The 16357-nt window shown below is 28.5% G+C and overlaps 1 protein-coding gene across 1 annotated transcript; it reads left to right on the top strand.

The window, feature by feature from the left end:
• Positions 1-1296: 1296 nt before the first annotated feature.
• LOC130983184 (probable methyltransferase TCM_000336) lies at positions 1297-15066 on the top strand. The gene is made up of 4 exons (XM_057907370.1): positions 1297-1476; positions 1676-2122; positions 4152-4424; positions 14592-15066. Exons 1-4 carry the CDS (start codon positions 1402-1404, stop codon positions 14922-14924), a joined length of 1128 nt encoding a protein of 375 aa, XP_057763353.1. The 5' UTR covers positions 1297-1401; the 3' UTR covers positions 14925-15066.
• Positions 15067-16357: the final 1291 nt, after the last annotated feature.

Raw genomic sequence — 16357 nt, 5'->3', positions numbered from 1 at the left:
TTATAATTTATAAAAAAGTATTATTTTTAATTATTTTTGTTTTAATTTATAATATTTAAAGATAATTTCATCATTATAAAAAAATAAAAATTATTTTTATCAGCGTTGCAAAATATCAGTGCGGTTTTAGTAGTTTATCTTTTCTAAATTGAGTAAAACTTTTTTCGTTTTTTGAGGACAAAAAAGTGCGAATGCCCCACTACTTGACTTTCACCGGTATGAGCATGATGCCTAACGTTATGGCTTTTCTGATGGGCTTGAAATCATTACGGCCAACAAAGAAAGGATAAGAAAAGAAACCAAAACCCTAATGTGAAGGCCTTCTAAATAATTCTGTTGTTTGGGTATCATGGGAAATTGGGAATGAAGGGTATTACTATTAACCCTGCTGAATGCTCATTCCATTAAGTGTCTGAATAATGACTATTTTATACATTACATATTTATATATCATCAATAATAGACATTAATATACCTATTGATTTATTTTTTAATTTATTAAATATGTGTAAAAATAATAAATAGAATTAATATTACTTAAAATTATAAGTATCTATATGCTCTCTAACTAAGATGTCTTAAATATTAAATTTTGAAAATAGCAAAATATATTTTTTAAAGATTATAAAAAATTTTGGAGAAAAAAATTGCGTATCAGCAGGCTTCTTATTCACACCCTATTTTATATCAGTATACATATATTAACATTGAAAGGACTCATATTTTTTATTATTATTAAATGAAGCTTGACTCTAATTTAGAGTGATCGTTGAAATATAAATTATATTTTTATTTTGGATTTTATTTTATAAATTATAATCTTAACATTTAGTTGTAATAGTTTTTATTATCTAAATTACTTGCATCATTTTTACACTTTTAATTCTTATTCACAATACACATTTTAGGTACTTTATTCTAATCCATTAATTGACTCTAATACCTAATAGGCTAATTTCATAACTTACTGCGGTTTTAGTAAAATTCGATATTTTGATATGACAAAAAGTTAAAAGGAGTGAAAAAATTTTGTGACCTTTGAAAGGGTAAACCAAACCAAACCAAACATTCACTATCATCCTTATTTTATTGATTGACTAGTTTCTTTAAGGAGAGTGTCAAAAGCAACACAATCACTGTCACAAGTGAGTTGTGACACTCACCAAATAGTTTATTCTGAACTCCCATGATATGTAAAGTGTTATTAAATTTTGGTAGAGTAAGGCACACACTCTCAAACTAAAATAAAACAAACTAAAAATAACAAATAAAAGACCACATCATGGAAATCTTACCTTTAAAAGGAGACCATACACAAGTTCACAACCAAGCTCGAACGAAAGAAAGGGCTATTCTATTCAACCAGAAAAAAGAAAAAAAAAAAAAAGAAGAAAGAAAAAAATGGATGTAGAGAAAGTCTTCCACATGACTGGCGGAGTTGGCAAAACTAGCTATGCCAAGAATTCCTCACTACAGGTTCATTCATTCTCTCTTGATCACTTTCCTCGACTCTCTTTTCCATCCTAGATATACTGAATTTAGTAGCGGTGACATAAATTTTGTTTAATTTATCCTTTTATGAAGATATAAAAAATAAAAAAAATGTATTTTCGTATTTACATGTGTTTCTTGCACAATCTAATTTATCATTTTTAATTTTCTAACAATATGATAGAAGAAGGCATGTGATAAGGTGAAGCACATAATTTTAGAAGCCGTTGAGGAGGTTTACCTTGCAACAACTCCAAAGAGCATAGGCATTGCTGACTTGGGTTGTTCATCTGGTCCCAACACTCTCTCAATAATCAAGGACATATTTCAAGCAATTCAAAGCATAAGCCACAAGATCATGATGCACCGCCGCCACCATCCCCACCACCTTATCTCGGATGAGTTCAGGGTTTACCTAAATGATCTCCCAACCAATGACTTCAACTCAATTTTCAAGGCCTTGCCTGAGTTCCACAGGCTTCTTAGGCAAGACAAGAATAAAGATAATAATGATGGGTTGATACCTTCCATTTTCATGGGAGGTTACCCTGGCTCTTTTTATGGAAGACTGTTCCCAAACAGTTCTTTGCACTTTGTCCACTCCTCCTACAGTTTACACTGGCTTTCAAGGGTAAGTAGGCCACCATATACATCTATCTATCTCACATATTCCTTGTTTTTAGAGTTATGTCTAATGTTTTTTGCATTATTAGAATAATACACTTATTTTGGTATATTGCTTTAAAATAAATATTTAAAATGACATAAATAGAAAATTATTTTGATATTTTTTCTTTTATGATTGTTATTTCTAATTTACTAAAAAAAATAAAAATTAATGTTTATTTAAAAAACATAAATATAAATAATTTAAATATTTAAATTAAATACCAATTCATAGACACTATAAAATTGGTATTTTTTGTTTGTTATTTTTTATATTTAAAATGATAAAAAATTATTAAATAAATTTTTTATATTTTTTATAATTCCCAAAATAGAAAATTATTAGACATTTTGATGAGTTTTTCTCATAATTTTACACATTATATACTTATTCATGAATATTTTTATCCCAGCTTTATCCACAACTTAACGTATGTTAGGCGTGTATTTTCTATAGGATGGAAAAGGGGTAAAATAATTAATTACCAAAAACAGGGGTAAAATAAAATTTTGTGCTAGCTAGATTCATAAATAATGTCCTTATTAATGAATCTAATTCATGAATTTTTCACTTTATTCTCACTACAGTACATGAAGCATATATATATATATATAATATCTCACTTTCATACAAATATAATCAAGAACGGAACTTAGTTCAGACGATGGAGGACCGTGTCCCTTTCCACCCCCAAGTTTTTATAAAAAAATTAATAGTATTAATATAAAAAAACAAATATAGTTTAATTGGTTTAAGTTTTACACTTTTATATATATTAAGTTTGTAAGATTTATTTTCACTTTCTGTATTTATTCAATCATTTTTAGTTTTAAACATTAATATTTTGGGCTTAGACTTCAAAAAGTTTTCATAAATTAAAGATTTTATTACTTTATTCATATAAATTAAAATCTCATTCTCATTATTATTTATTATTTTTATTATGAACAAAATTTTACAATTTTAATGTTAGAATTAATTGTAGTAAAATTAATTTCTTTTATCTAAATTATTATTTATTTTACAATAACATTTTAGACTTGATTTCAATAGATATTTATAAATTAAAAGTCTTATTAACTTATTCATATAAATTAAAATTTTATTTTTATTATTATTTATTATTCTCATTATCAACTAGATTTTATATTAAGTAAAATTAATTTTTTTATTTATATAGTTATCTATTTTACAATTTTAATTCTAAATTTTTAAAATATTTTATAATATCTATCTATATAATTATTTAATTATTTATTGTCATATTAATAATAAAATTAAAAATAATTATATTTATAAATTTTATTTTAATATAAATATTATTATAGAATTTTTATGTTAAAATTTTAACCCAAAATTTTTTTTAAGGTCCGCCACTACTGGATGTAACACAAATTATTATTAGCAGATATATTTGTACATGGTGCTGGCTTATGTATATAAAGAGGAGCAAAAGAAATTCATATAGTAGGGCTAAAACGTAACATTTTTAAGTCTATTGTTTTTTTTAATTATTTTTTTCAAATTATAGAGACCGTTTAGCAAAAAGTAAAACTAGAGGTCCGATTTCAGATTTTAAATTTTTAAACATTTTTTTGAAATAAAAATCGAAGAGTCTAATTTAAATCTTTATCTTTTTTTTTAAAAACAAAAATTAAAAAATATTTTAAAATTTTTTAATTCTACAAAAATAGAAATTGGAGGTCTAGTTTTTTTTTCAAAGTCTGATTTTTGTACTTTAAATTAAATAGTGTCACGTTTGAGATTAATATTTCAACAATTTATAATCTTAAAAAAATCATTTCCAACCCAATTTCAAAAATAATTTTCATATAAAGAGGTCTATTTATATGAATGATTGATTTTCCCAATTCAGAGAATAATTTTCCTAATTTGGCTTTTCACCTTTTTCATTATGCGCATGCCCTGGACCATACACATTGATGGTTTATTATGTCATCATGATGATGATGATTAATGATTATTCATGCAGGTTCCACCAGCACTATATGACAAGGAGGGAAATTCATTGAACAAAGGGTGTGTATACATTTCAGAGTCAAGCCCTGAAGTGGTTCAAAAAGCATACTTGAATCAGTTCCAACAGGATTTTTCATTGTTCTTAAGATCAAGGTCTGAAGAACTAGTTGTGGATGGGAGGATGGTACTCATATTTCTCGGAAGGAGAGGCACAGAACATGTTGATAAAGGCAACTCTTTCTTCTGGCAGATTCTTTCTCGTTCATTTGCTATTCTTGTCTCACAGGTACATTTTTTTCCCGTGAATTGGAAAAGCATAGATAGAAGTATAATTTAGTATATCCTGAAAAATTGATCCTTATTAACGAATCTTAAATTAGATATTTTAATTTTCAATAAATTTTTATTATTTTTAAAGTCTTTAAGTATTCGTTTTATCAGATAATTTGTTCTTTTTATATCTTACAATAAAATATTTAATGGAAAAGTTTAGAGAACCAGCAATTTTATTGCATTTTGGCCAATATGTAACCAGCAGAGAAAGGTAAGCCATTGAATGAAATCTCACACCAATCTCACACCATCAAATCATCATTAATGGCTAGTTGATGACTACCAATAACAAATGTTGCTGGCCCCTAGCATTGCTCATATTTAATATATATGTATTGAAAAAATAAATTCCTAGCATATTTTATTATAAAGCAACTAAATTCTAATAAAAATTACTATAAGATAAACTAGTCCTCTCTGGAGAAAAACCAATTTTTTTTTAAGACTTCTAAAGTAATAATAAAAAATTGTTAAAATTCAAAACATCCAATTTAAAATTTATTCGATACCAATTTGATTATTATACAACAACAAAGCCTTATCCCACTTAGTGGAGTCGGCTACATAATCAAAAAGTCTAGTTATCACATATTTTTGAAGAGAGACAAAATTTTAGCATAAAATAAATGTAAACATGTATGTAATCTAAGCTTTTAGTTTTTTTTTTTTCTAAAAAACTTTTGATAAAAAATTTTGTTAAATATATAACTATTTATAAATATCTACCTAATCATTTAAGTTATTATAAGAGACAATTTACAACAAATAAATGCATCACTACAAAAAAAAAAAAAAATTAGAATAGTTACCAATTTTAGTGCCCAAGAGAAATCCAATTATAATGACTACATGAAATAATTTAGTTTAAGTCCCTGTTGTTATTTTGTTTAATTTGTAATCTATATATGAAATTAATATTGATTTTATGGTTTTCAAAAAATATGATATTTGGCTTAAATAAGCTTTTGGACCTATGAATGGTTTCTTTTGGTAATAAAAATGAAACGTTCGTTGTCTAATTTAATTTATGGTTTTGGTTTGTAAGTGCTAATTTGATAGAATAAAATAAAATAAATACTAAAGTAACAGACTAAAATATTAGCATGACAGAATTAGTCTAATTAATATATTTAATAGTAAGAATGATAATACTATCCAGATTCGTAGGTATTTATTTTATTTTTATTCATTCAAGACGGATAATTACTCATTCGAATGTAAGGCAAATTTTTAATAGGGTGTAATTTTGGACACGATAGGAAATTGAATTTAAGTAATAGTTCCGATATATATATATATATATATAAAATAAATGTCATATACGTAAAATAATTAATAAAATAATTTATAATATTATACTATTTTTAAGTTTATATTTTAATTTATATTATTTATTTATTGATGGTTATATAAATTTTAAATTTTATTTTATTTATTGAATTTTAATAATTATAAGAATTGAAAGAATTAGAGTTTAATTTTTTACTGTTTACGAATAAAAACAAAACAAATTTTATGTGAACTATTGTAAAACAAAATAAAATCGAGTAAGATAAAAACTCGTTCCATTGTCATCCGTACTTAATAAAGCAAACTAATTAATAACAAAATTAAAGTACACAATTTTTAGATTTTTACTGGCTCAAAATAAAAAATATATATATGTGGATAGAAAACAAAAAGAAAAGGTATGTTATAGCAAATAAAAACTTATTTAAGGGCCTATTTTTGCTCATATTCTTTGCAATAATACTTTCAGAATCTTGCTGGGATTGAGTTACAATAATATTTTAGAAACTACATCTATATATATCGGTGAGCTGGCTAAACATATATTAAAAATATTAGGTACCAGAGTTAATAGGAATAAAATAATGCAACTAAAATTTGTAAACGAGAAAAATTGAATAAGAATTTAGACAATAATAAAAATAATATAATAAAATAGTAAAATTACAATTTTTCACAATACATAAAGAAGTTTATAATATTCTCTTACTTATTATGGAAATTCTTATAAAAGGATTACACATATGAGAGACTTTATTATTTTTCTCTCAAAATTTCACTCACTAATTTTATGCAAAATATGACATACATTAACAAATGCCTTAACCCTCTATATTTAGTATTTTGTGGAGGTGTATTTGGTTTATTACAAGTTGATCAAGTTATATACAAATTACACAAGTGTGTGTACCAGAGTCTTCTTTCACATTCATCTTTATCAAGTTGTATAACAAGTTGATAAACATCAACTTATGTAACAACTCATTCTTTGACTAAGTCAAAGATTACAACTAAGCTAACTTATGTGTAGTTTCATGAGTCTTCATACTTGATAAGAACCATTTCCATCATACTTTAATTTTCTTGAAATTTCATCATGCTCCACTTGTATCACTTGTAACCTCTAGCTAATTTTGTTGACTTCAAACCAAAAGAAGAATTTTACTTCTTTTTTTCACAATCTCCCACTCAAAATTATTCTTTTGGTGTATTCATATTGCTCATATTTTCAATAGGCCAAGAGAAGATCTGCATCAGTCAAATTCATCTGTATTGATTGGTTTTGTCATAATATTTGTAAGATTGTCCTTAGTGTAGATTTTCTGCATATCCATTTTTCCATCCTACACTACTTCATGAACAAAATGATATTGAATGCCTATGTGCTTCGTTCTTGAGTGAAAGGATAGATTTCTTGCGATGTGCAAGGGACTCTGACTGTCACAAAATATTGGAAGCATATCCTGATTGTGCCCGAATTCCTCCATTAACCTTTGCAACCAAATTGCTTCCTTACAAGATTGGGTAGCTGCCATATATTCAGCTTCTGTAGTTGATAATGCTACAACTGCTTGTAATTTTGATAACCAACTTACTACACTTCCTGCAAGATTGAACACATAGCCAATAGTGGATTTTCTTTTGTCAAGGTCTCCAGCGAAATTAGAGTCAACATAACCTTTGATGGTAAGTTCAGATTCTCTAAAATATAAAGCAGCATTAAAGGTTCCTTTGATATATCTTCGGATCCTCTTCACAACACTCCGGTGCTCTTTTCCTGGATTTGCCATGAATCTGCTAACCATCTCGACAGATTGAGAGATATCTGCTTTGGTGCAAATCATGGCGTACATAAGGCTTCCCACTGCATATGCATACGGTACTCAAGATATTTCTATCTTTCTACTTCACTGCTAGGACACATCTCAGAAGATAAATTAAAATTGACAGGAAGTGGGGTAGATATTGACTTACACTCTTGCATGTTGAAGCCTGGCAAGACCTTCCTCAAGTAATTTTCTTGGGATAGCCAAATCTTCCTATCTTTTATGTCTCGCCAAATCTGCATTCCCAAAATCTTGTTTGCTGGTCTCAGATCCTTCATATCAAACTCCATAGCCAACTGAGCCTTTAATTCCTTGACACGATCTTTGTTGCGGCCTATCACCAACATGTCATCCACGTATAACAGCAGAATGATAAAATCATCATTACTAGACCTGTTGTAATAAGTACAATGGTCTAACTGAAGTCTGTTGTAATCAAGGCTAATAATGATGGAATCAAATCTCTTGTACCAACATCTTGGCACCGGCTTAAAGCCGTACAGAGATTTGGTTAACTTGCAAACCAAGTTTTCTTTTCCTAATTCTTCAAAGCCTTCTGGTTGGAGCATATATATTTCTTCTTCAAGTTCACCATGAAGAAAGGCAGTCTTTACATCTAGCATATATAGCAAGAACTACTTTTATTGTAAAAATTCTAGCAACTGGAGAAAAAACTTTCACTCAAATCAATACCTTCTTTCTGAGCAAATTCCTTCACCACCAGTCTTGCATGATGACATTCTATCTGGTCGTGATTGTCACGCTTTATTTTGTAAACCCATTTGTTATCAATCGCTTTCCTTCTGCCCAGGAGTGGGACAAGCTCCCACGTCTTATTTTTGCGTAGTGCTTCCATTTCTTCTTGCATGGATGTCATCCAAAAAGAAGACTCTAAACTTTCAATCATCTCTATCTTCATTAACAAAACAATATGCATCATGGCAAGTACTGACGTAGTCGGTATGCCATGATGATTTTCTCAGTTCACGTGTTGTTCTCGAGTTTCAGCTATTCCTTGTACAACTTGTTCAGTTTCTGCTTCAGAAGAGTCTTTTTCTCTAGACTTATCAGTCATGTATTTTAAAGTAGTTTCTTTAGTTGTATTAATATTTTCTTACTTTTTTTGTAACTCGTTTTCAACAAATATAATATCTCTACTGATAATAATTTTGTGGACAGTAGCGTCCAACAAACAATATCCCTTTACATTATTAGCATGGCCCAAGAAGATACACTTTCTTGATTTAGGATCAAGCTTTGGTCTTTCTTGGGTATTGAAAATCACATAAACAGGACATCCAAACATATGAAGAGAAGAATAATCAGGTTGCTTACTTTGCCATATCTCCATTGAAGTTTTCAACCTAATTGTTGTTGATGGCGATCTGTTAATCACATAGCAGGCTATTTTGATTGCTTATGCCCAGAAAAACTTGGTTAATCCTGCAATCTGCATATTAGCTCGAGTTCTTTCTAGAAGAGTTATGTTCATCCACTCTGCAACTCCATTTTGCTGAGGTGTATATGCAACTGTGAATTACCTCTAAATACCCTCGTGCTTGCAAAATGCAATGAAATCACATTGTCTGTTCTCAAGCACTTCATTTTCTTGCCAATTTCGAGCTCTATTCGTGCTTTAAATTCCTTTGGAAACACATCTGACTTCTTCTTGAGGAGAATACCCACACTCTTCATGAGTAATCATCTATGAAGGAGACAAAATATTTTGCTCCTCCTAATGATAATTCTGGTGATTTCCACACACCAGAATGAATCAAGTCTAATATATGCTTGCTTCTAGCGGTTGATCGTTCAAATTTCAATATACGCTGCTTGCTTGTCACACATTGATCACAAAAGGTAGATTCACCATTTTAAACCCTGGAAGGAGATTACATTCTGCAAGAACCTATAGACCATGTTCTAACATATAGCCTAATTTACGATGCCACAACATCTTTGTATCTTCTTGGTCAGCAGATGCAACTGATACTTCTGCGTCTCAAACTGTATCTCAAGAAAGCAAGTAGAGATTGATTGTTAGCCATTTTGCCTTCATGATCACACGAGCACCATTAGTCACTTTCAACGATCTATTTTCAATATTAATCTTGTACCTTTGTGAATCCAACAGCCCAACAGATGACGAATTTTTTCTCAAGCCATTCACATGTCTTACACCCTAAACTGTATGGATGAAGCTATCAAAAATCTTAGTTTTAATGGTACTGATTCCCACAATTTCTAAGGCATGATCATCTCCTATGAGTACAGACCCTTTTGAAATAGGTTCATAAGTACTAAATCACTCCTGATGTGGAGTCATGTGATATGTTGCTGCACAATCCAATAGCCAGACATCAGCTAGTGGTTTATTGTCTTCATGACCAATAACAGCTGCAATGCACAAGACATCTCCATCAAAAGAGGTGTTTGCAACACAACCATGTGAGGTAGTTGCATTAGTAGTTTTTTCTGTACTCTTCTTGTTAAACCAACAATCTTTCTTTAAGTGTCCTTTCTTGCCACAATTATAACAAGTAAGGTTCTTCTTTTGAGACCTTGATCCCCCACGACTTTAACTCCTACTAGAGCCACGTTCCGTTGATCTGCCTCTCATCACCAAGAAAGCTTCTTCTTGCTTTGAACTCTCTGTTTGACCATCTTTATTTTTGTGTCTGCTTTCTTCATCAAGAATAGCGGTAGCAACATCATCAAATCGAAGTTGATCAACAATATTGTTATTTGTGATGTTAATGATAAGTTGATCATAAGAGTTTGGTAAATTTTGGAGAAGAAGTCAGCACATTCATTTTCTACAATTTGACACTTCATGGCTGTCAGTTGTGAAAATATAGTATTAAGATTGTTGATGTGATCCGTCACCAATGTAGATTCACTCATACAAAGAGTACATAGCCTTGTTTTCATGAATATCCTATTGTGAAGTGACTTTACCTCGTACAACTTAGTGAGTGCCTCCCAAATCTCCTTTGCTATCTGTTTTTTTGAGATGCTTGACAATACGAAATCTGTCATAGCCAAGTATAAATTGGCAACAGCATTTTCCTCAATCTCTTTTCACTTGTCATCAAGAGTGCCGATAGGCCTGTCTTTTATTGCTTCTAAGTAATTTCCCCATCTCAAAATTGCCTTGATCTTCAGTTTCCAAAGAAAAAAGTTATTCCCATTGAATTTCTCGATCTTAAATTTTGTTTCCATGGTTTTGAAACCAATTTGCCCTTTTGCTGTGGAAGATTAAGAACCTAAAGCTTTGATACCACTGTTAGGTACCAGAGTCAATAAGGACAAAATAATGCAACTACAATTTGTGAACGAGAAGAACTGAACAAGAATTCAAACAATAGTGGAAATAATATGACAAAGTGGTGAAATTACAATATCTCACAATACATAAAGAAGTCTATAATACTCTCTTACGTATTATAAAAATTTTTACAAAGAGATTACACATATGAGAGGCCTTACTACTTTTCTCTCTAAGTTTCACTCACTAATTCTATGCAAAATGTGACATACATTAACAAATGCCTTAACCCCCTATATATAGTATTTTGTGGAGGTGTATTTGGTTTATAAGTTGATCAAGTTGTGCACAAATTATACAAGTATGTGTACTGGAGTCTTCTTTCATATTCATCTTTATCAAGTTATATAACAAGTTGATAAATATTAACTTATGTAACAATTCATTCTTTGACTAAGTCAAAGATTGTAACTAAGCTAACTTATCTTCAAGTTGCAAATTTTGACTAAAACTTTGACTATGCAAGTTGGACAACTTGCAAGTAGTTTTATGAGTCTTCTAACATAATAAAAACCATTTGCATCATACTTGATTCTAGACCAAGCTTAAGTTCTATAATGTTCTTTAATTTTCTTGAAATTGCATCATGCTCCACTTGTATCATCTGTAATCTCTAGCCAATTTTGTTGACTTCAAACCAAAAGAAAAATTTTGCTTCTTTTTTTCACAAAAAAGATATTTAAATAAAAAGAATCATAACTAATTTAAAAAAAAATCCAAAAAAATTATATATAAAAAATCAAAACCAACATCAATAATATTTAAAGTTTAGGATTGTAACGTTTCTTAGGAAGCTAGTATAGAAGAATAATGTGTCAAGAGCAGAGAGAAGGACACAGAGATCTCGAAAACTAGGAATAAGTCATCAAAGATGAGAGAAAACAAATCAATCCCGTTAGGTAAGAGTCTAACTAATAACAAACTAATTAGTATTTTTAAATTGCACTCTATACTAATTAATTATTATTAATTAGTGATTATTTAATTTTATTTTTTAAAAATATAAAATTAATGATTATTAGTTGTAATTGTTTAAAATTGATTAATTAAAAATTACGAACCTATATTTTTCCAAAACAAAATAGCATTGATTTTAGAATTGTATTATGATTTAAAATAGATGATACACTTTACAATAAAGCTCTACATCCAAAAAATGCTTAACCAAATCTAACCAAGTTGTTATGACAACTTTTCAAATCACGCTTCTCCTTCTTCTTCTTCTCCTTCTTCTTCTTCTCCTTCTTCTTCTGCTTCTGCTTCTGCTTCTTCTTCTTCTTCTCCTCCTTCTGCTTCTGCTTCTCCTCCTTCTGCTTTTGCTTCTCCTTCTTCTTCTTCTCCTTCTTCTTCTGCTTCTCCTCCTTCTGCTTCTGCTTCTCCTTCTTCTTCTTCTTCTTCTTCTTCTTCTTCTTCTCCTTCTCCTTCTCCTTCTCCTTCTCCTTCTCCTTCTCCTTCTCCTTCTCCTTCTCCTTCTTCTGATTCTCCTTCTCCTCCTCCTCCTCCTCCTCCTCCTCCTCCTTCTCCTCCTCTTTTGTTATCGTCGTGACCAATAACACTAATATTTTGTAAATATTTGTATGAGTTCTGATTTTCTCTAATATCATCATAAAATAATTTCGGTTCATTTCTTAGTTTATTTCAGTTCATTTGTGTGTTAATTGAGGTTCACTTGATACTGCTGATAAGTATTGACCAAATTTCTTAAGTAATTTCGGTTCATTTTTGGATCCAATTGAACCTCAAATAAACTAAGAAATGAACTGAAATTACTTAAGAAATAAAAAATTTGGTCAATACTTATCAGCAGCATCAGGTGAACCTCAATTAATACACAAATGAACTGAAATTAGTTTAGTTTTGAACAAGCTATCAAAAAGACTCAATCATCAATAAAAATATATACAATTTATTTCTGGATCCAAATGAACCTCAATTAACTAAGAAATAAACCGAAATTACTTAAGGAATAAAAAATTTGGTCAATACTTATCAACAGCATCAAGTGAACCTCAATTAATTCACAAATGAATTGAAATTAGTTCAATTTTGAATAAGCAGTCAAAAAGACTATTATCAACAAAAACACACTGAATTCATTTATGGATCCAAATGAACCTCAATTAAAAGGAGAAAAAGAGACAACACAACAACACCAGCAATAAAAGAATGACGATTGAGAGAAAACATGCGAAGAAGAAGGAGGAGCGCAAAGAAAAAGAAAGAAGAACGTGAAGAAGAAAGAGAAGGAATGCAAAGAAGAAGAAGGAAGAACACGAAAAAGAAACATTGCGAAGACAAAGAAGAAGAAGGATATGTTTTGCATTATTAAAATACGCGCATGTACGTGCTGGTGTGATGAAAGTGGTTTTTGTTGAGTTTGAGTCAACTTAGTTGAACTTGATTGCCAAAACATTTGGATGTGTAGTTAGACTATACACTTTATATATCATACTAATTACTAACCGTCTACTGCTAACTACTAACTGATATAACATAGTTACACTAAGTTATCTAACCTCTCTCATTATTAGTTATAACCTTAAGAAGGATCGAAGGATTCATTTAAATAATATAACTATCCGAATTTTTGCTAGCTAATACTCCAACGAAAAGAGGAAAAGGTTATCTTTGCTACTGCTTAAAAATAATTGATCTTGTAAAGTGTGATTTCCCAATACTTACAATTTTTTTTTTGCTCCACTTAAATTTTGTATGGCGTAAGCCTATTCTTTATAAGATCAATATAGAGAAAAATTAAAAAGATTCATTTTCGTTTTTTGCATATTTTGTTTTAGTCCTGTTCCTGTATTCTCGACTCTATTCCCTGTATCTTATATCTTGAAATACTAATTCCTAGCTTTTGGTAACTCTATAAAAAGAAATTCTTAATCAGTGTCCGGCTCTCCGCATTGTTTATCAAAACACATTTTTGTAATGACTAATTACTATTTTTATAAAATTTTATTAAGGATATATTCACCTAAGAAAACTTAGAAAAGGAAAGAAAATATTCTTACTGATTTTGTTCAGTTTCATCACACCCATTCATTTTTCTTAACATTCCAGCCTAGTATAGCTTTCAAAATTTTAATCTCCCCATATCATTATATCAATATATCATAGGTCCTTATCATATGCGCTGTTTATATTCTCTCTCTGTTTTCTTTTTCCTCTAACTTTTTCCTTTATTGTCGAGGCATTCATTTAAGCTAGCTAGTGCTGTAAGTTCTTGTTGCGGTTATTTTTTCACAACAAAAATCCATGGCATCAATAAAGTTTCAAAAGTTTTCTATACATACAAGACTCTCATGAATTCACCTAAGGAGGATTAAACCGATATACATAAACAATTATATATTTTAACACATGTTCACGCAATAACTTTTTAGACTTGAAACATGAATTATATATAAATTTTCTTTTTGTCATATATTGAAATTCTATACAATAAAAATCAAAATTTAAATTTTTAGATCATAATATTTGGTACTAAGTGTTCTAATAATATATTATGAAATCAATCATCTTCCACAAAATGTAAACATCCAACAATAACAATTGAATATAGTTGGTGCAGAATTATATTTTTTATACATGATTAAATAATAATGAATTTCGTTGTCTCCTTCTTTCTTAATTTTCTTTTTTTTCCCGATATCTATGGTTTGACTAAAAGGGAGGAATAGAACAAGAGAAGCTTGATTCATATGATGTGCATTTCTATGCACCTTCAAGGGAAGAAGTAGAAGAGGAGGTTAGAAAACAAGAGTCAATAAAATTGGAGAGGCTAGATACCGTTGAGATGGATACAATTGAACAAGGCATTGAAAGCTATGGTATAACGGTTGCAAAGGCGGTGAGAGCCATCCAAGAATCAATGATCTCAAGCCACTTTGGGGAAAAGATCTTAGACGCTTTGTTTGATAATTTTGCTAGACTTTTGGATGATGAAGTGGTCAAGGAGGACATAAAACCCATCACTTTTGTTCTGGTTCTTAGAAAAATATGAATATTTAGAGGGAAAAAGAAAGTTGAAGAAAAGAAAATATTCTCAAAGTGTTATTTAATTCGCACTACTAACAAGCTACATTACATGTGTGTTTTAAATTTGCAGCCAGTGACCAGTGAGTATCTATCTAATTATTGTGATAGTTTTTGCTTCAAGTGTGTATGTACACTATTTATTATTTCATGCACCAAGCATATACGGTAGATGTTACAATACTTCCTTTATGTTTGGAGTTTTAAAATTCCATATAATTTTAACAAAAAAACACTATTAAAATTTAAAATTTAATTTACTTTGCATTGATTTAGGTTAACATTTAATGCATACTGATAAAATCAATAAACAATTAATATTTTTTTTGAAAAACTACAAACATATTAATTACAACTTATAAAATATATTTTTAATAAATGATAATTATAATTATTATAAGAAATTTAATATGCTCTATTAGTATATAAGTTATTTAATTAGTTAATAAAATCTACTTAATTAATAATTTTATATCTTATTTATTTTAATTATTTATTTAAAATTATAATTTATTTCATAAAGTTTATTTAATATACTATCTTCTTTTGTTTATTGAAAATAATGAATTTGTTCACCGACAAATTTATTCCTATTTCTGTACAATTTGAATCGTATTCGTATATTTTTATTTTTTTATTAATCTAATTTTATTCACATATTTGAATTTTAAACTTTTAAAATTTTTTATTTAAAATTTAGATAGATATAATTTAAATTAATAGATATAATTTAATAAAAATAAATGTATTCGTGTTATTTTTATTATCTTAAGCAAAAAATATCTCTAACTATATTTTCTAGGTAAGATTTATTAATCTTTTCAGATATTATGTACTTATATATACACTCTAATATTATTAATTTGAAAGATTAGATATATCTATCTTTTTTGTTGAGATATTTAAAATCCATATTTAACCGTTTTAAAAAAATAATACGAGAACATTTATTTAAAATAAGATGAATATATTTATTTAAAATTTAAAAATTTTAAATAAATTTATTCGTATTAATTTTAAAATACTATGAATATGTTTGTTTAAATAAAAAAATTTTAGAATAATAAGAGTATTATATCTTTTTAATTCTTTTAAATTTTTATTTTTATCATAATTTTATAATAATTTAATATCAATTTAAAAATAAAATAAATTTAAATTAAAACAAAAAATTTAACCCAAATAAAATTTAATGCTAATTCTTTTTTCTTTCTTTAATAATTAAATGATAATTTTTCTCTCTCTTCTTGATTAAGGAGTACTAAAACTCCAAATACGTTAATTTTTGATTTAACTCTTTAAGAAGAGTTTTAATACTCCAAATCTTTTAGGAGTATTGAATCAGGCGCCATTTTTTTTTAGATAAACTTTTAACTTTTCAAAAAGTTATTTAAGAGTTTT

The sequence above is a fragment of the Arachis stenosperma genome, chromosome 5, assembly GCF_014773155.1.
Source record: "Arachis stenosperma cultivar V10309 chromosome 5, arast.V10309.gnm1.PFL2, whole genome shotgun sequence".
NCBI classification, from domain to species: domain Eukaryota; kingdom Viridiplantae; phylum Streptophyta; class Magnoliopsida; order Fabales; family Fabaceae; genus Arachis; species Arachis stenosperma.
The sequence above is the reverse complement of the archived record's forward strand: the minus strand, read 5'-3'. Positions and strand labels throughout refer to the sequence as shown.

What these genes read in the sequence shown, in the direction of transcription:
- LOC130983184 (XM_057907370.1), top strand. Translation starts at nt 1,402, where the DNA reads ATGGATGTAGAGAAAGTCTTCCACATGACTGGCGGAGTTGGCAAAACT. An exon ending in CCAAGAATTCCTCACTACAG is followed by an intron (nt 1,477 to 1,675) that starts GTTCATTCATTC and finishes ACAATATGATAG; the next exon opens with AAGAAGGCATGTGATAAGGT. An exon ending in GTTTACACTGGCTTTCAAGG is followed by an intron (nt 2,123 to 4,151) that starts GTAAGTAGGCCA and finishes TTATTCATGCAG; the next exon opens with GTTCCACCAGCACTATATGA.